Source organism: Oryzias latipes, chromosome 24, assembly GCF_002234675.1.
Source record: "Oryzias latipes chromosome 24, ASM223467v1".
Taxonomy (NCBI): Eukaryota; Metazoa; Chordata; class Actinopteri; order Beloniformes; family Adrianichthyidae; genus Oryzias; species Oryzias latipes.
Window position 1 is genome coordinate 16104148 of NC_019882.2, and position 21588 is coordinate 16125735.

At 36.2% G+C, this 21588-nt stretch overlaps 1 protein-coding gene and 1 long non-coding RNA gene across 13 annotated transcripts in view; one reads left to right on the plus strand and one right to left on the minus strand.

Annotated features, from left to right (window-relative positions):
* Positions 1-2722, plus strand: part of epb41l2 (erythrocyte membrane protein band 4.1 like 2) — a 46648-nt gene extending 43926 nt beyond the window's left edge. For all 12 annotated transcript variants that reach the window (XM_020714536.2, XM_020714532.2, XM_020714533.2 and 9 more), the window contains one exon: positions 78-2722. In XM_020714536.2, coding sequence (XP_020570195.1) covers positions 78-83 — 6 coding nt within the window. In that variant the 3' untranslated portion in view covers positions 84-2722. The remainder of the gene's footprint in view (positions 1-77) is intronic.
* LOC101161693 lies at positions 1988-6830 on the minus strand. Its single transcript, XR_002293170.2, has 4 exons — positions 6500-6830; positions 5045-5226; positions 2952-3000; positions 1988-2689 (listed from the first exon to the last, which is right to left on the minus strand). It is a non-coding gene; the product is annotated as an uncharacterized LOC101161693 (long non-coding RNA).
* Between the last annotated feature and the right edge of the window lie 14758 nt (positions 6831-21588).

The following is a 21588-nucleotide window of genomic DNA, read 5'->3' on the forward strand; positions in this document are numbered from 1 at the left end:
TGACTGGAGTACAAAGGAAACATCATTAAAGGGAATCCTCACAGCGCCTCTGGCTGTTTCCCTTTTTTCCTCCCCAGAGTTGAAAGGCCCATCGTGACGGTTTCATCTTTCCACACTACACAATCTTTGTCACTCTACAACAACCCAACATGACTGACAGCAGGGGAGAGGAGGAAGAGCGGCCCTGGAGGGGGCGGTTTAGTGGGACTGAGGTTGTCACTTTTTCATCCCAGATGGCCTTTCTCACAAGTCTGTGGTGCATTTTAGTCCCTTACTGCAAAATCAAAAAAAAGATACAAACTTTTGTTGGTGTCTGAGGGAAAATAACAACCACTCTACATTTGTTTACTTTTTGTTTTGTTTTTTTTGAAAGAAAAAGAGGGAAAATGACTGGGACATATAGAGTTAATGCCATTTTTTTTTGCAGTTATTTCAAGATAACCTAATACATTTCAGCTCCCTTGTCATTTTTTTAGTCAGTTCATTGTGATTTCTTCATTTTTCACAAAACCATCACTCACTTATCCGAAGAAATCCTCAATATTGTAATAAATAGTCAAAAAATAACTTTTTAATATCTATACAGACAAGATGTTTAATTTAAAAATTGCAGTAAAAAAGTATCTGTTTGATTTAATTTTTGTTTTTTATGTTTCTAATTTTTTTTCTATATTTGTCGTTCATCTACATTCCTTGTTTGTGACCCGCTGACCAGCTATTATCTGTGCTCACCTTTGACACAAATCTACACGAGGGGACTTTGTACATTCACAGTAGATGAGAATGAATAAGGATTTTATTAGGGCATTTTTAAGAGACTGACATGAATTTGAACTGAAAATGAGCAGACTTTAGCGCCGGTGTTTACTACTCTGAAAGCAGCATTTCCCTTGATAAACATCCTGCTTCTACGGCCCCTCCACTATGTTACTGTAAACATCCTCAGAGATTGGGAACAGCAAACATGCAACTGGGAGAAAAGCCCTTTAAACTGGAACATAATTGGGAGAGCAACCTTTGAAATTGAAAAAACAGAAAAAAGGAATATGAAGCCACGTCAACCTCAACGGAAATGAGGTTTAACCACTGCTTCTTTTAAAGGAAATATTAAAAACTACCAGAGTTACCAAAATAAAAGCAGTTCTTATGTAATTTGTCACTAACTGCAGCTTGTTTGTTGTGATAGTTCAGCACTGACCGCAGCCCGGTTTCTTTCTCATCCCTGATATCCCACCATCAACGCTTCTTAGAGGCAGTTATAATCAATTTAGAATAAATCACATGACAGAAAAACACGAGCACGCATAGATAGGAAGCTGCCACGCTGACTGGTTTAAGAGTGTATAGACGAGATAATTCCAACTTGTGTAGTAGTAAGTCATCTGAATTGACCTTGGCTGTGTTGTGACTGTTTTACTGCAACCAAATATTCTGCTGCATTGGTTCTGTATGTAACGTTCAGGTGCTCGTCTCATTACTGTATCTGTCACTACGTCACACATGACTCTGAAATGCAGCCTATAGGGAAACATCCTACAGGATTTCCCCTTAAAGCTTAAAATGGGTTGTTTTGGGGGGTTTCTTTTTTCATTTTTTGGTGTTCTTTAAAAAAAACTTAAAACAGTAGCGAAGCAAATGGTAACGGTTTTAATAGCAGAAGAATATTTCTTACTTCACTTTTCTGGATTAACTTACTGCCTCTTCTGCTCGATCCTTTTCAGATATTCTCAAAAAGTCAAAAACGTGTATTTTTATAGGTGAGAGGATACATCATTTTAAAATTGGGATGATTTATAACCTGATTGTTCTCATTTTTATTAAATGTAGTGAAAGTCAACGAGCTTCTCATTTTACACAAAACTTCTATGCAGCTAAATGACATTCAATGAGGAGGAAGCTTTAAATTTAAACAAAAAAGGATTCTCAACACTAGGCAGCTTCAAACAAAATTGTATTAAATAATACAGCAGCCACATTCATAGATTCCTTTTTTCTTTTCTTTTGTGAAGCCAAGTTAGTTGTTGGAAGGTAAATTCTGTTTTGCCTCATGCTTATTTGTAATGTTGTTACCGGTACTGTGATTTTGAAAATGAAGAAAAACTTCTGCAAATCAGCATTTCTGCCACGTTTTCCAGTGTCTGTGACACAGCGTTCAGGCTTCTCTGCACTGTTAGGCAGTCGTTGGAACTCTGCAGCAGCTTGGTGGAGTTTTTCTGAAACTTTTCATTAGATCATCCCAAGAAAAATCAGACAGACGTTTTTTTTAAGTAACCTTTATTTAAAAAAAAATCAAATCAGCATATTTAGATGGAAAACCATGACGGATGATTCAATGCCAGTTTATCTGAGGACTATCAGGGAGCTCAATATCGTCAGTGGTTTGACTCCAGCTTTAGCAGAGTTTTGTTCAAATTGGAACTGGAAAAAACAAACTTCTAAGACTTGCTGGCTTATTTCATACTTTAAAGAGAAAGCAACACAATTTTGTACTTTATATAACAATAAAAAGAACTCAAAAATGCAGTTTATAAAGACTGAAAGTTCATAACAAGTAACAGGTTTGGGGAAAACCCGCCAGCTGCCGCGTTGCTCTTAGTTTGCCAACTCTTGAATTCTGCTCGGATTTTTGTTTTAGCAGCTTCATTGTCTTGTTCCTCCACATGCAGCCACTCCTGCTCCCTGTGTAACACTGTTGAAATAAAGGATTGTTATCCAAAGATCATCTCCTCTGTTTTCTTTTTCACACATTCAAGTGTAGAAATTGTTTTACATCCTGACCCTTGCTTTCTCTGTATGTTCCAGTCCCTTTGGGCTGTTTAAGCAAGAAATGATTTTATGTTTGGACCATAGTGACATCTGTTGTAAATATTTCCTTTATCGTCTTTGAGCCATGTCAGCTGTTTGAATGACAACCAAAACTCCTCCTGCGATGTGCACTTCGGTTCACCTGCCTGTGGATGGCATCTTGTTGCCATGGAAACGCAGCGAGCTCAGCCTCAGCTGTGGATGAAGAAGAGCAAGATTAGTAAACGGCTAGAATGAACAGAGACACAGCACCTTGAGGCTGTCCAATATTTCAGTCTTGACATTAAAACCTAAGAAACATCTTGAAGCAGCAAGAGCAGAAGAGCTTTCTGCTGTTTTTCTGGTTTAACATTTTCATATTTATTTACAGCCTAATAACTTATTTAAGAGATGGGCATTCTAGTTATTCAAATTCATGTAACTTTCATCTTTTAAACCTCACAATCAACATTGAATTTTAGTAGCATGCTTTGTCATGCAATAATAATCAGATAATTAATTGATTTGCTCAATGCTCTGCAGATCTAACTTGTAGGAAGTCTTTAACTCCTTTTAAGAGCATTTTTTTCCTGTTTTGTTAAAGAACCACTCATGAAAATTGGGTTTTTGGTGTTTTTTTAACATGTTCTTGTGACATTTTTGTGACTATAGAGGACATCTGTTAAGGAAATTGATTACATCCTTGTGAATCAGGAGCAGAAGAAACAATGTCGCTTGAAAAAGAGCTTACCAGTATTGGTTACATAGAAAATTCGCTGGGCGGACCACAAGCTCTCTGCCCCACTCCATTCTGATGCATCCACTTGCAGAAGAATAGATCCAATAATGTCTTCATTTTCCTCATCTGAGCTGTCATTTGCTTCACATGCACGGCTGAATAGCTCTAATGTTGCTCTCTATTTTTCTTGCACTGGTAATGTTAGGTTGGGGGTGTGAGGGGTTGTAGCGGGAGAGAGTGTAAATGGAGAGCTATGCAAAAACGATTTCTTAAAAAAAATGTTACCTAAAAACGACTTGGTCATAACAAAAAGACCACTTGGAACACTTTTACAACAGATCAAAAGATGATCAGTGTGGGACTTGAGGCCTTTTGTTTGTTTCCTAATAAAAAACTACTTTTCCTCCCGCAACTTTAATTTAATTATTTCTCTTTATTCTTTGAAAACTACCTCAATAAATTTAGCTATTCACCTAATTTTACAGGTTTGAATGTTTTTCTGCAGAAGCTCACATACTAGCTTTCAAGGCTGCTTTTTTTTTTCAATTTTAAATCCAGTTGTCACTTTGTTCGTGTTGAAGAAGTAGATGTATTGAAAAACCAAAGTATTGCGGCTTTATTACTTTAGTTAAGGTCAGATGTTTTATATACTGGCATGAAAAGCCTGCGAGCATTAAATGCATTAAATTCAATGAAATGAGCCGCAGAGAACCTTTTATAAAAGTAAACTACTTCACATTTAGGGGTGACATATTCATTAAAAATAAAGAATTTCAAAATAAAAGACCATGACAGTGACAGAAAACAGTAAAGAGAGCTGTAGAAATACCCAACATTTGTACTTTGTTATTTTTTGACAGATTGGTTATGTTCCACAAAAAAGTGGAGAAAAATTGACCTCTGGATGTCACTGACGGTGTGTGTGTTTTCTGTCATGATAAAGGAAGGAGGTCAGGTTCACCCGCCACACCAACGTTGTGATGATACAGATAAAAGAAAGCCTTTGGTTTTTTTTTTGCTTAGTTTTTCATGCATCAGGTTGCTAACAAAACCTGCAGCTGCTCTCCATCGGCCACAATCGCTTTAACACAAAACAAAGTCGTGTTACTAATTTAAATCTTTTTTATATTCAAGTTTTGATTGGATACGTAAAGTCTGAATGCCAAACTTAAAGGGTTTTTCACAACAACCCAAACAGTCTTTGCAGCCTTTTATATTCAGGATGAAATGGCATCGCTTCTGTGTGAAACAGTAAGCATGAATTCAGGAGGTTGGTACAGAGCTGGGAAAGGTTTACTTAAGATGCAGAAATCATTTTTATAGTGGTGGTTGGGGGTCGTTGTACACTTACTCTGCAATCAAAAGCTATTATACACAAATTTGGATTGTGAAGTACAGATAAAATTGTGTAAAAAATTAGCTGTGTTCCTCCAGAAATGTGTTTTCCTTTTAATCAGATTATTTCTAACTGAATGAAGCTGGGGCTGGAACAGTCAGATGTGATTACAGGCTGAGGCTCACCTTGTCTGAGTTTCCAGCTGAGGTAGATGATCAGTTGCAGCAGCAGCAGAGAGACGGACAGGAACAGCAGGACACCGACCAGACAAACGAACGTGTCCTGCTGCTGGTCTGACAGCATAACTGTCTGTCGCAGGAGCAGAGCCAGATCAGCCCAGGGGCCACTCAGTGCCTCCATGCTGAATCTGCGGGACAACAGGAGCATGTTGGAGCCATAACAATCACAATCTGACAGTCAATCCAAATATACCAGCTGTCAAACCATAAACCTAAATTTGCAGCACTGCAGTCACTTTTTCCATCAAACTGAGCTGAGTGTTGTTGTTTTTTATTCTATTCTTCAGATTTATATGTTTGCTGAAACTCAATTTAAATAACTGATGGACTGAGTAAAATACAATCTCTTATTATCTACTTTATAATGGACTGTTTACTAAGTATGTATATGTTTGTTGCAAATAAAAAGCAGAATTTAACAAGAATATCGTAACCAATGACCCAATCTTGGGGTACAACCTACAACTTTTCTCATAATTTTGATTAGAAATAGTGAAGCTGTATTAAACTCCGTCTTTTACTTACATTTTTTTTAAGTTGCAGTCTTTAGACAACAAAAAATAATGTGTTTGGGATTAGGAAAGCATCAATCTGCATTTCAATCAACTCCTGCCAACATCTGTTGAGCGTTTTGTTCCCCCTCTGCCCTCTCTGCTGGTGCAAAAGATACAAAAATGGTGCAGAAATGACGACCAAATAAATCTAAAACACATTTATTATTAACTTCTTTAACTCTTAGATGTCTGTTTTAGACTGATCTCCAATTTTTCCAATTCGGTTTTTATATTTGTCTTTTTCTGCATTCATTTTTAATACGTCAAAAATATATAAAAGCAAAAGAAAACATCAATAAGCTGCTGTTTGAATTCTCTTTAACGATTAAAAACGATTGTGAAGGTGCATTGTGCAGATAAACCGCACACTGCGTGCTAAACAGAAAGTACAACACGAGCTCCTAATAGTGCAGCCAACTGAATAATCACCACTAACTGATAATTGAGCCTCAAGAGAAAAAAAATGAAAAGAGGAGGATAGGCACCCTCATAACTTCATGGACCTGAGGCATTTTCTTTTAAATACTAATTTTTAAAGTCCTCTGATAATTATATTTCTATAAAGATGTCAAAAATAACAGTAACTTTAAATGTCCCTTTTTAGTGTTGGTGGTTGTGTCTTGAAAGTGTTGGTTTCACATATGTGAAATTGCCGTTTGGACCTTACAAGTGCTCTTATGTCCTGATTTAAAATTACACCTTACACAGGAAAACAAGCAGCTACATACCAAGATCTGGCAGTGAAAACTGAACAGAAGTTCTGTGCATGTGCCAAAAATAGGTAAATAACAAAAAAAAGAAGCTTTAATGAGTAAATGTTAAACTTCATGTGTAAGGATCCACTTACATATTTCAGGTTTCCCCCTCTCGTAGCTCCTGATGTGGAAATCCTCAGCAGCCAAAGCAAAGGTCAATGTTTTCCTATCGGTGTTTGTGAGCTAAGAAAGGTTATCTATGGATTCAAAGGAAGTCAAGGGAAACGGATCATGCTTTCAGGTGTTTTCCTTTCCTCTTCTTTTGCCTCTTTGTCTCTTTGGTTTCTGTTTTCTGCCGTTGCTGAGAAATCACTCGAGCTGACGATGTGAACTTTGTTCTGTTTCAACGGTCAAACCTTGTGATTAGTAAGAAGATTAGCCCCACTGAAGAGATCAGAGTATGTTTTTGTTCAACATAGGAGTGGATGAGCGTCCCTGATACAGGAGGATGAAGAAAGTTTTGGTTTTATCTCCTTTGACTATGTATGCAAGTTGAATAAAAAGTGTTCAGTGGGTTTTAATGAATAAAACTGACACCTTTAAACTTACAAAGGCTTAAAAAATGCTTTTAACCTCACAATGACGGATATTTAGGATGCTGACTTCAGTCTAATTTTACAGATTAGTTTGTTGTATTTCACTTAAAAGACCAAATGAAGAAAAACACAAGTATAGTATATTATGAGTATGGTCAAACCAGGTGCTGCAGATGCAGATTGTTGAAATTATTAGTATTTATTAGTCTTCAAACAGATGTGCAGGCAACAGATGAAAAGTTCATTTTCCTTTTGAAGCTCTTAACTACATGTTTCAGGGGCTAAAATGTTTTTCTTGCTCTCAAATTCTTGTTTAACTGAAGAAAAAAGGCTACATGGAAATTTACAAAATTATATTACTGGAAGAAAATTGCAACTGAAAGAACAATTTTTCAAATTGTTCAAAATTGAGCTTATCAGCCAAAATAAGGCTAAAACCAGATTTAAAAGAAGAAGCTTTTATTTATTTATTTTCTCAGGACACTTTTTCTTTCCTAAATTTAAAGTAAAAAAAAGAGCACTGAATGCAGCAGTTCCTTTTATGACCACTGGAGGCTGGTTTCAGAAGGGAGCAACAAGCCCAGGTTCACGCCATAAACAAACTCAGTCAGTCCGGTTTTGAAAACTTTTTCAAAGTTTATTGATCATTGAAATAACATTTAAAAAAAATTATTTCCAGAGTTTTTGCACAATGAGGGGGTTTGTCTTTTGATTGGCAGGTGAGTGGACCCATGGGTGGGCTCTCACTTTTTTCACACATAGTGAGATACTGAGAATAAATAAAACAACATACAATTAAATATTCCTGTTTGTGTGTATTTTATTTCACCTTATAAATCCATAAAAAACAAGTTAAAGAAATCCTGTTTATTTATACTTTGATCTAATCACTTCTGAATGAGACTCATTGGTAAAGTCATTGCTTTTCAGTTTCACATAAACTGGAACTGTGGTGTTTTAAAAATAGAAACGATGCTATGAAAATAAATAGACATTGATGGAGGAAGACAATTGATCTGACTTGAAAGAAAAAAAAATCTGGAAAGACCTAATTCTACATTTTTTTTTTTTTTTTTTGCTGCAGTTCCTGATGTGAGTGTAAAGCGTTGTTTCTTTAACAATTGTTGTACTATGAAATAATATATTATTACCTGTAGCGATTAACAGGAAGCTGTTCTGACTCTTTAAGATTACTCAACAAAGCAGAACGTTTTCATTTCAGCTCCAGAGGTCTTTACTTATTGAACACAAGGCCAATTATTGAAGCTGTTTTAGTTTGATAGGATTTGCTGGTTAATTAAGTGAAGCCACCACAAAGATCAATAAGGTCCATTTGCTGTCTCTTTATCTACTTGATGAGAAGGTGGTGGGCTCATTTTCAAAGAAGTCTGTCTAGGTGCTCTTGCCCTCTTCAGGGTGATATAAAAACTCACATAAAGAAATGTGTCTTTTTTCCTTTTTTTTGTTTTAGTAAAATAGCGTCAATAACAGACTCTTTGACTCTGCTTATGGTGGTTTGTAGGTTTCCCTTATAACTGCTTCATGTTTCTTTTGACACAGGACAAATTAAAGAAGGCATGGGAGAGATTCAGTTGTTCAGTTTGATAAAGAGAGTTTATGAGAAGAGGATGTTCTGTGCAGCTGGAAGTCTGTGGAATTGGGTTCCTAAGACCCGAATGACCCAAAAGAAAACCATACTGATGGATATATTTACTCTAGTTCAGGACAAAATATTTGTTCTTTACTGAACTTGTATATATCTACTGAACAAGTGACTCTTTCAGCTTGTTTTGTCCCCCCCCCCCCCCCCCCCTTTAGATGTTATTCTGCTGCCTGTTATCGAGGGAAAATAGCCCTATACAGAAAGAAAAATGCAAAAAGAGAAAAGAAGCCATGACATTTATATTTTGGATGATAAATCCCAGATCAAAATAGAAACAGATGGAAAGCTGTTAAAGGAGAGTGTGTTGACAGTGATGTGGGGGGTTCACTTCAGCTTAAATATTCACACCAGCATACACTCCAGCTAAATGCAATTTTGCATGGGGGGGTGGGAGTGTTTATGTGTCATCAGTGTTTATGAAATGATATTTCAGCAATTTTGCAGGGAGATTAAAACCTGAGTGGAAGTTGAGTCTCACAGGCAGGTAGAGGATAACTGAAAAGCAAACTAAAAACACCTCCTGTCTGACAGAAACAAGAATTTTAAAATGATGAATATTTGTTGTATAGCTGATTAATATTTTTACTCTAACTTCTTTGTATTCTTGAAAAACGTATTCTTAGAGCTAAATTAAATCTGATGTGTACAGAACCACCATGTGTTTTTGGTGTCTTCCAGCATGCTCTATTGGCATCATTCTGATGGAGGACGATATAAAGAAATTTCAACCTAAAACTGCATTCCTGCGTTTTTTTATTCCAATCATTGTGAATTAGGAGCAGATGAAAAAATGCAGTTTGAAAAAGAGCCCATTTCTGATGTAGGACAAATGCCAGCTGGGCCACAAGTTCTCTGCTCCACTTCATTCTGATGCAACCATTTGCAGACAGATAAATCCATGTATCTCTCTGTTTTCCGAGCTGACATCTGCTCTGTTATTCTTCACCATTTTGTTGCATTGCTAATGTTTGGTGGGATTGTGAAGGGCTGTAAGATATGGGAAGGGCATGTAAACAGACAGCTCTCAGACATGGGTGACACAATGGTTCCACTCGCAACTCAGAGGCAAATTTCTAATAAACTCCTGCCGCTCTTCAGAAACTTTGTACTAGAAAACGGAACAAATTTAAAAAAAAATATTTTGGCTAGATTTGACATAGTTTTAGCTAAAACTATAGAGGCCTTCGAGTTTTCTCATATCTAAATCAAGTACTAAGTAATAATTTAAAAAGACTATGAGCTTTGAATCTGTGATTCTTCCAACACTGCATACAGGGGTTTTAATGGGAGCAGGGCCATGAATCTTTGTCTACCTGTTTGGACACGATTTATGTATTTCATTTCATAATCAAAAGCAATTTTAACAATTTTACATATTTTTTTGGTATTTTTTTTTATTATTTGATATGATCTGCTTGAAAGTTCTCTTTTTGCACATTGAAACAGAGTACATTTCTGTCAAACTCTGTTTTTGTTATTGTCTTTTCTTTTCTTTTTTATCCTGGGTATAGTCAGTCATTATAGATGCTTTTTTTTAAACTGAAATTCTGTCACCAATGAGCACACAGAAAGTTATATTTTGTTAAATGTTAACACCCCACACTAACTGTAAATTTTGATTTAGTAAATATATTTTAGTGTCATACATTTTGACGTGGAAATAGCTGTTGTAGACGGTTTTGGCAAAACACAGACTTGATGACAATCTTCTTAAAGTTGTCGTTTATGAAACCCGAATGTAGACACAGATCCTTAAAGGCTGTGTCACACACCCACTATGTATATTTTGCACAGTTTGATGGAAATTGGTCATACAAGAATATAAGTGGAAAAGTGAAAAGTCTTGGTCTTTAAGTGAGATTTTCACAAACCAACAAGGAAGTACAAATTAACAACGCAAAGACCACATAAATCAACGTAAAACATGAATGTTGCGTGATTATTGCCCTGTTTATATGCAATTTAATAGTGATTTGTGCGCCAATTATGTAATTTACACGTGATATTTGTGCTGTATACACAATATAAAAGTTGTACACGGGCAGTATGTGCGTGAAAAGTCCATTGGATATACATGGAATGGTTGTGTAAAGCTACAAATGTGTGTTTGCAAAAATCATGTACAATTGCGTAAGATTTGCATATAAACTACCTAAAATATGCATAAACTGCGTAATTCTCTACCAACGGAAAATTTTGAAGTGCTCAAGTCTGAATTCACGTAAAAACTTGTCAGCTGAAACTCCTGATGAACATCTGTGCACATCGATGAATGACAAACGCAGGAAACACTTCTGAATGACTTGCATCACGCAGGAACCACGAAAGGCCAAAACTGCATACATGGAAAATGAGCAAAGTGTACGTCGTGGCTGTGTGACACGGCCTTAAGTCCTACACTTGCAATGTGTTGTAAGAAATGATCATTGTAAACTAAGAGGCATTAATTCATTTACTGTATATGCATTTTAGAATACAAATGACTACACATGTTACAAAAAAGCAAAAGGCAATTGTTGCACAACCTTTTTTTGTTTTGAGGGAATTGTTTTAAGGGTTTTACAATGACAATTTTTAGCACCTGTCAGGGAACTGGCGATGAAAAATAGCCTTTGGGCTAATTCTGCCACATTGCAGCAATGCTTTTGATGTGCACTGTCCCTGTGAAATAAAGAAATAAACAAGTTTAAATTAAGATTTTTGCCCACTGACAGGTGCACCTCCTGTAGTGTCTGAAAACCAAAGAAATTAGGCTAATTAATCTTTATTTTTAGTCTTCCTACAGAACATAATACACTACAATACCAGTGAGGATTTTTAAATAACTTTGGCATTCATAGCTCTTACAATAAATAGTCATCTCCCAGCTATAGGGTTGGCAGTTTGATTTCTGACTACCTATGTCACAAATATTTATTAATCCATTTCAATTTGTTTTATGCATCTACTTCCCATTATTGACACTTCAAAGTCTGTGTTTCAAATTCAGCTCATTTTTAAGGTGAAACCTTACCTTTCTGCAACAAACATGCATAAAAAATCTCTCATTAGTCATGAATTTATTCTCAAATTATGACAAACACATTCAGGAACAGATGGGCTGCAGGGAATGAAACGGCTCCTGAAAAGACTCTGAAATAAAGCACAAGACATCACATTTTGGTAAAATCCTGCAAACGTCTCAGAGCTTTGTTTATTGGGTTGATTTATGCGAAAAGCGTTATTAATGTGCTTGTGCATGTACGTCTTAATGTAAGCGATCTTCAAAATAAAAAATCCTCTCCAACTTTATCCTTCTCTCTCTTTGCTCTTCCAGTTGTCATAGCAACCTCTTGGCCTTTTTAGCATAAGTTGCATTTTAGGATGGCTGATGACGCTCATTGCCATAGTTACGCAGGGATTTCTTAAGCAGATCAGCACTTCTGGTCAATGCGTTCATCACTTACTGACAATCAGAGATAAAGAGTTGCTGGAGAAGAGATTCCATACATACTTTGATTGGTATTGATTGACACTTTGGAGAGCCAGGAAAGGAACAAACCACGCTAAATACTACCACCAGGGATATTATCAGTTTATGGCAGAAGGGTTAATTGTGGAAAGCAGCTTTTTTGTGGGAAATTATAAAGAAAAATGCTTTTGGTTATAAATTATTAAACTGTTTGATTGAACTAAACAACGACATTTGTAACAATACACCAAAAATAATGACATTTATGTTTTTTTCTCCATGTTTATTATTGATTTAAAGAAATGCAGCAAGTTTGTAGAAGGAATTATTCTAAATGTCAGCAAGCTTTTGGATGAATTCCAGGTCTCTTCTGTCCAAATGCGAAGAAACAAAAAGATAGTGTTTATTAGTGAACAATCCTCCTGGTGTAATGTCTAAATGGACAGGATTGCAAAACAAGTGAGTTAAAAAAGGACTTCTAAGATCAGAGAATTTTCTTTCTAGGTTTTGTATTTTCTTAAGATAAAGAAGGCATTAAATACATGTTTAATTTTACTGACAACTGAGTATGATTCTCTAATTCTAGCACTGAAGAACTTTGTACTAAAATCTCACATTTATTATTACTTTATCATCAAAATTAGTAGTACTTTAGGAGAAAACTCATTGATCTTGTTTTTTTCTACCTTTTTTGCTCTACACTTCTACTCCTTTTTTAGTTACTTCATCTCAACTTTGCTCTTCTTCTAAAAATAGTTCAGTGGTGGATTTCTACCTCCCTACTTGCATTTTGTGTTATTTTCCTTTAGAGTAAGTAATTAAACCGTTTTTAAACTTCTGTTAATCATTTGATCTAATTCCTTAATAATTTTCTTCAATTACACCAAAACATCTGTTTTCACATCTGAAACTGTACTTTTTGCTTGAAAGGATTCCAGATCTATGAAATTACCCAGGAGTATTTATGTGACACTCTTCTTAAAGAGGAACAAAAGTCACATAATCTGAATGCTAATAGGAGGTTTTCTTTATTACAGATCAGAGCAACAACTGCCAAACTTTTATGAAAGGAGAGGAGGTAATTCCCTCAATTCTTTCTGTCATAAATAAAGTTTGTGTGCAGAGGAAGCCAAGACTTGTCTGTTTGATTCAATTAAAATAGTTTAATAATGTGCATTGAAATTTAATCTTTTCATTTTTACAGAGGCTTATAGCTGTCAGCCCACATACATTTCTCAACTTTCCTAATTTAACATTTGTGAGTCAGCAAAATCCAAATCAGCTCTCATCGTTCCCAGTGGTTGTTCTGAACGGCTGGTAATTCAAATCCTTACTTTTTATTTCTCCTTTGGAAAGTTCTTGCAAAGCAAAATTGACATCAAATGTATTATTTTTTAAAATATGATTATCTTATATCTTTCAAAAGGTATAAACATTCTGCACTTTCACTGTGTCACATTACCAAATTAAGATAAATGGGCACAGCAAACCTGAGACTGGAAGGAAAAGGGTTTAAAAAATAGATGGACCTAGTTGATCTTCACTTGGAAAATGCAATATTGATTCATAAAATTCATTAATCAGTTCTCTTTTAAATGTTACTTGTATTTCAGGCAGTTTATCTCTCTGTTTTTAATGTAGAAATTCATCATTTAGGAAGCAAATTCCATTTTTGTTCAGTTTAAATTGTGAAAACTGTTTTTAATAACCAAATAATTGATTTTATTGACAAATGGACATTTAATAAGACTGTATTACATTTGAAATTGAATTAAATTGTGAAATTTTTAATCTAATTAACTCAGTAATGAGTATGTGATGCCCAGCCCTTTCAATTTGACCACCAGTTAGTTTGGTCGCAAAAAGACATATCAAGTTAGTTGCATTTTGACACATGAAGTCCAGTATGAAGTTTTAATGTAAAGATGTGCTGCATTATTATTAAAATGGGGACTGTATATTTGCTGTCTGTGCCTGAAGCCTTTTTTTCTGCACACAGTTTGCTTTTGCTTCTGTCAGATTCTTGATTTCTGTTCCAGCTTACAGAAAAAGTGAAAATTGTAAAGGAAACATATTCCTGGATTAAAAAAATACAAAAGAAAACTCGATAGAGGAAAACATTTCATTCCTCCCAGCATTCTCACGCTCTAACACAACATGCTGCTCAGTACTCTCTTGATGTTTCTCCTTTTATGTTATTAAAAAAGCAAATCCAAAGTGTCTGAGGTTGGAGAAAGTTGGAATCAAATTCAAATTTCCCAATATCTTATGTAATGAGGAAGAAGTAGAGTAATCAGAGATGAGACCTGCTGCAGAGACTAATGGCAAGTCAAAAAAAAAAAAAAGAAATGCGAAGGGATGGTGGGTGGAAGTGTGAGACAGCGGGAGAAGGAAAAAAAAGTACCAAAGGCGGAGAACAAAAAACCTGCAGAATAATCTGTGGCAACAAATCTCCTGTTAGCTTAATGTGTCAGCTTGTCAGTCAGAGGGGTTGAGAGGGAAGCTGACAGAGTGGAAATATTTAATTTGTAAATTATTCTGTTGTTGGAGAAGGAAGGAGTTGACAGGGAGGAGGCAAGAAGGGGGATGTGGAAAGAGAGTGTGAAGAAGATGAGGGGTAAAGAGGCTTTGTGGGAGGATTTTGGTGACAAAGATGTGATGAAAAAGGCCTGAGGGAATGGGAAATGGTGGAGGAGGGGGTGATTAAGACAGAGGACAGTTAGAAGTCATGGGAGTGGAATGGAAAGGGGGTAAAAGTACTGTGCTTTAATACTTAATATCAGTGAAGATAATCCTGATTAATAAAAGAAAGGTTAAAAAAAGGAGAAAAATCAGTCTAAGAAGCAAAAAAAGGTTGGTAACTGTTGTTACCATAGCAACATTTCAGCATCACACTCACAATAACAGAAAAATGGCCCATCGCATTCTTCATTTGATTCGTATCTACAGCCTGCTTCAGTTTGTCTCTTCTCCATTTGCTGAGTTATGACTGAAAAGGAATTACAGGCTTTACGGGAGGGAGGGAAAGTTTCATTATGCAGGTTTCTTCTTTTAATCTCCAGAGCCAACGAGGTACTCCTTTGCTGCAACAGTGAAGAAAAACAGTGATAAAATGAAAGCCAGAAACATAAACATTTGAAAAATGACTCAGCGGAGATGAAGTGGACCAGCTGTGGATATTGCACAGCATAACATCGGATCCACTCTTCTGTGGAGTTTTCCTCTTCCATTTAAATAATTCAATCATCCTTCACAGAGAATTGAGAAACCTCTTGAATATGAGGGGAAATGTGTTCAGCTCTGAAAACAAAGTCCAAATAACCCTTTTAATGAAATGTCCTGCAATGGAACTATCCTTCACAGAAATGTCCTTCGCATTGCTTTTCATTTTGCAAGTGGAAAAACATTTTATTTTCTGGGAAGCTTCTGACTGAAGTGGATATGTTGTGTTAATAGCTCTGTGTGCAGGGTTGTCTAAAATGTTCTCCAACTTGTAAAGAATTATTTCAGTCATGTTCGTTTTAATAAAACAAACCATTTTTAAACCAACTAGATTTACAACGGAAACCCTATAATTCTCCACCTTTTCTTCCAAGATGGAAACACCCTTCGGTTTTCTTCTTTCCTTATTGCCGTCGTTGAGTTGTTTGCTGTTAAGAGTCCCAGACCTCACTACAAGCTTTCCATCAGTTCTCTGTGCGTGTCATCCTTTTTGCCGCTGACATGCACCTGAGATGCAGCCATCTGGGTATTTCTGGAAATGACAGGAATCACACTTGAACTGAAAGGTAAACAGTGATAGTGTGGTGCTTTTGTGCAGCCGCATTGCCACACACTCCCTCAATCTGATAGTTTGTAATCTGTGTTGGTGTCGGTGGTGCCATCTATTTATTATTCTGATTTGTAATGTGCAATGTGATAAATATATAGGAAACATTTGAAAAATGGGATTTCCACATATAAAATGTAATACATGCACTATGTTGTGGAAAAAGTCCTATGGGACTCACACATTTAGCACATTAACCATCCATTTTCTAAACCTGCTATATCCTTTTTGGGGTCACAGGGTACCAGAGCTTGCCACGCCTACTGTTGGGCGAAGGTAGGGTACACCCTGGAGAGATCGCCAGTCTGTTGCAACACAATCACTCCCACAAACACACTTATAGTAACTAATTAACCAATGAAGCATATTTTTGGAGTGTGGGAGGAAGCCGGAGTGCCTGGAGAAAACCCACACATGCACAGGGAGGACATGCAAACTCCACACTGAAAAGTCTCAGCTGGGTTTTGGACCAAGACCTTCTCACTTTGAGATGATGGTCCTACTGCGCTACCATGCAGCCTTTAGCACAATATCCCTTTTGCTCATTTGCAACATACAATTTAATACCGGGCTCCACTTTACCCCTGACACCCTTTGTTGCAAATGTACATCAAACCACTTCAGCTCCAAAATTACCTTAATTTTGCATCTACTTGAAAACAAAAACATTGGTGAATTTTATTTGTTTGTTTTTCATAGCTGGAAATAAATTCAGGCATCAATGAGTTAATTTAGCATCACCTTGAACGGAAAAACACAAAAAAACATATATATATTTTAAATAGGAGTTTCCAACCCTGATGTAATTTCACTTTTTGCTATCAATTTCTCTGTTTTAGATGTTGCTCATGACATTTTGTAGTCATTGCCAAACACAGCATTGCAGCTGTGGCAGGTATTAGTACAGTGACCGATGGAAGTGCTGACCATGCAAGTCAAAGAACAAAATTGAACTCCGCTTGACAATTCATGATACTAAGCCCTTCTAATTCTGAAGGGGTGCTATAAATAAGTGTTTGTTTGTTTTTTTATTCAAACAAAGTTGCATGTGGCTTTAGCTTGAAACCCATTTTTAAATAGCATATTCTCTTTGCCTGATTTACACAATGTGTATGAACAGTTTCTGGTTAAATCCACTTGTTTGACAGTGTTAAAGGATAAAATATTAGTACTGTCATTTCATATTGAGTGTGAAACAGTACTGAGCTCCAAAACAAAAAGAACAATCAGGTGGCAGATGATTAATTTTGATGGACGAGTCTCAAATCTGGCAACAGAAAGCTGAGACTGAGACGCTTATGCACCTAAAATAAGCAGTCCCTTGTTAAATTCCCCCTCAGGCCAAGCTTTTACACCTCTTCCCCGCTTGTGCTGAAAAGTGTAAATTTGTCGGTTCCTTTTAGCCAGTGGTAACACTAAAGGTTTATGGAAATTGAGGATTTTAGGGGCCAACAACCCATGATGTACTGGGAATACTTTTTCAGCGTGAAGTACAATTTCAGGAAGGGATTGTTCATCAGTGGTTCTGTATGATTGTTCATACAGAACCACTGATGAACAATCATTTCAACTTTACAACAACATACTCGTGTTTTTCCCCGGCAGCTGAAAAGCTGCTATTACCAGTGTGGTAACTGAAATATTTTCCAACACAAAAACCTTGCTGTGACATTTGCATGAAGAGGCTCCTCCTGTTACAGAACACAAGGACAAGAGGTGAAGGAAAAAAGCTTTCACAAACATAATTCATCTAATATTCCCAAACATTATTTTATATCAGCCCGCGAAAAGTGTGAAAAGATAGGTCATAACTGATTCATCTTTGTTACTGTGGCATTTGGCTGCACATTTATGCACGCCATGGCATGGACAAGGGACCAGCATGAAATGGAAATGACCAGAAACAAGCAGACATCCACAAAGAGATATGTGTGTGTGTATATGTGTGTGACACAGAGAGAGCGAAGGAGATTAAAAGAATGGTTTAAAAGGTTATCTCATCCCCTGATAATGCTCTTGTTCTGAGTGGGGTCATTTAACCTCAAACAAAAGCGGGAAGCGGTGGGTATTAGAGATGAGGAGGATGACACATGTGGTGGCAGAACAAAGAAACCAAAAAGAGGGGGGGAAAAACGTAAAGTCTCTTAGTCTTCCAACTATATTTTATTGCATTTTACTTTGCATTCTTATCAATACATCAGCACTGATATTTCAGCAAAAGCAAATTAAGAGTGCAGTTATATTACTTTAGCCAAATGTGCTACAACTCCCCAAGCGGCAATAAATTGAACACCAGCAATCTTTTGCTTTTGATTGTTATGGCAGCTGCTTCAGCTTTAACCCTTGTGCTATCTTAGATGACCCCACCCTTACTTTGACATGTTCTTCCTACCATGACAAAGGTGGATAAAGGTGGAAAGATTTCATGTAATCCATGGACACCAGTGAAGATCACAAATCATTGAAGAAATAAGGTTCAGCACACTGTCTGGTGGGTCTAGATGACCCAACTCCCAATGGTAAAGTGCCTAGGATAGCACAAAGGTTAACATGCTACAGTTTCTACAGCAGTAAAAGGAATCACAGCTGAACCTAGAAAGCTATATATATATATATATATATATATATATATATATATATATATATATATATATATATATATATATATATATATATATATATATATAGATAGATATATATATATATATATATATATATATATATATATATATATATATATATATATATATATATATATATATATAGATAGATAGATAGATATCCATGTCTAAGTAGACTTTAAATGCCAACCATAGATAATGCCTTAGTCACATGTACATGTATGGCAGTTGACCTGTGTAGGTGCTGCAGGTTTTTGGGCTGTCTGGGCTGTAGAAGGTCATAGACAGAAGCTATTGCATCTTTTTTCGCCAACAGAAAGCCTTTAATCACCCATCAGGGCAGTGACCAAGGCTTTAGGTTTTCACCTATTGATGAGCTGAACAGATTTGATGGAGACAATTTCTGTCAGTTGACAAAAGCAGATACATTTTCAAATTCAAAATTCTTAATTGGCATCATAAGAGGTTAGTAAATGTCGATGCATGTAGTTCTAACCAAGATAATTAACCTAAACTAGATAGCTGCTAATGGAAAAAAGTTGTCTGATCATCTATGTAGAGGGGTTTTGTTACTAGGCCTACAACTATACTGTATGTGGTGGTAACCCTTACTTATACCATGGTCCGGTTGAATACTCGATTCTGATTGGCTGCTGGGTATGCGTTAAAACCTGATAACCGCACGGTGAAAAAAGAAGTTCCGGTCGGCTAGCTTAAATGATTTGTATCACTGCGCCGGCTTCTGTAAAACAACCTTTTGCTTCATCATCTGGGCAAAAACAAGCGGTAAGCGATTAACTTTCCCTCTGAATGATGCTTTATTCAACCCATCGGGACGATCAGCATATATATTTCGCCGATTCTTGACTGCAGCGGTGGTGCTGCGCGACGCGGACTATATGTTACGTGATGCGGCGCATCGCGCCGCATCACGTAACATATAGTACGCTGTTTATGAGAAAAGTGATCCAAATCGGAAAAAAAACAAGAATTAAGGACTAAAACCTGGTTAATATGTATTGCTTTTGTAAGTGACCATGGTATAAGCGGGTTAATGGCCTTCGAAGTGTGCAGTTACTACTTTTTAACGCACTTCGCGCGTTAAAAAGTAGTAACCGCACACTTCGTCTGCCATTAACCCTTATTTATGCATTGGTCAGTAGAATCTTTGCCTTTGTTTAATATTTCTTCCATCTTGGATCCATTGCAACAAAGTTGGACATGACTCAGACACATTTAAATAAATGAAAGTCATAAACAGTTTTGTCAAATCCTAGTGCAGGTCAGTGAGTTGTTATCTTTTGAAGGGTGAGAGTGCAAAGGAACTTGTTAAAAGATATCGTTGGCAAACACTGCAGCTTGTAAAGCAATCAAAGTTTTATGGGAACAAATAAAGTGTTTGGTAGATTTATGCATAGATATCAACACAACATAATTCAAAGTTTCCTTATGGAAAGTTCTGTTTTTGTGTGCACGCTTTAAATGACAGGACAGCCTTTATCATTCCTTTCCATCAGACCAAACCTTAAGTTTATGTGTTGTTTTTCAGCAGATAGGCTTATTCTGTCGGCCAGTGATCAAGGTTTCCTATGGGGGGAGTGCATTCAATTTAATCAAATTTCTATGAGAAATTACAGAAATGTAATTTTATAAAAGTTTAATCTGAATTTCATTTAAAAAATCTGTATTTGTTGATCTCAAACAGAAAAATTCAGCCGATAAATCACATAAACCAACAAAAAATTTTTCACTTTTTCTTTCACAAAAGTGCAAAAAAGTACAAATGAAATCAATAAGTAAAAACTTGTTTAAAACAGTTTTCAAATACCTTTAATGATGAGTCAGAGACAAAACATTTCTGAAGTAGCTAAAGTACTAAAGTTTATGTTTTTAATCAATTTCCCAGACCTTATTGTAATAACCTTTGTAATTTCTTTATGATCTGTCTGGAGCCACTGTCAAAAAAGAAATCGTTTTGATTGCCTGAATCTTTTCCACTCTTACATTCGAGCAATTTCGAAATGAACCAGCTGCCACTCAGTCTGTCTTTGTTATTACCTTTCCAAAGCCCCTTCTGCTAACTTTCTGCTCTAAAATGTCTCCACCACGAGAAAAATACACCAAGGACTTTGATGCTGGCAGCAGACAGAGCAGCCATTGTCAAATGTGCCTGACGGACTGAAAACGCAGATGATCCGTTTTTATTTTTAGCAGAAATGTGCTCAGATGATGAAGTGTTTAGAAAATTGTTTATAGTAGTGCAATGTGTAGAAAATAATAGTCAATGCTTTTTTGATTGTCCCAAGTCTGTCTGCATCTCTGTCTTTGTGTCTGAGTGAGAACTGGGCACAAAGAAGCTGTTCTGTATCAGATTTTTCCTGATGATTTTTGCCTTTTCAAACCTTTTGTAAAGCACACTTGCCGTCATTTTGAGAAACAACTGAACATATTTTCCTTAAACAATAAAAAAGGATAGAGTGGCCAACATGGTAAAAATATCTTTTTGCCATACTTGTGTGAATTGGCCTATCAAACAAAATTTTTGAATAATGTTTTGAAAAAATAAACCAGGATAGGGGGGCTAACATGGTAAAAGAAATTGTTTTTGCCATATTTTTTGAGAAATAATCCAATAAAGCTTTTTTTGGAATAATGGTTTGAAACCAGGATAGAGAAGCTAACACAATAAGGGAAATCATTGTTTTGCCGTATTTTTGAGAAATAACCTAATAATGTTTTGGGGAATAGTCTTTTGAAACAAAAAATCAGGATAGTGGAGCGAACACAATACAAAAAAATATGTATTTTTTTCTTTTTACCTATGGATAAGCCCGAAGAATACCATTATAAAGGGCTTCACTCTGAAATGTAGACACATACTTGGATCTAAACCTGCACTTTTAGCCTGCATAAAGTTGACCTGTGCTTGCTCAGTTAACAGGACAATGAAAGATGAAAGTCGACTAGAAGAGGTTGTACTTCTGTTTAAATGGCAGTCCCTGGCTTTAGTTCACTTTTCCTAACACACATATGGTGCACACATAAACCAAGAGAGATGGTTGCTTCGCTAAAGCTTCCTAG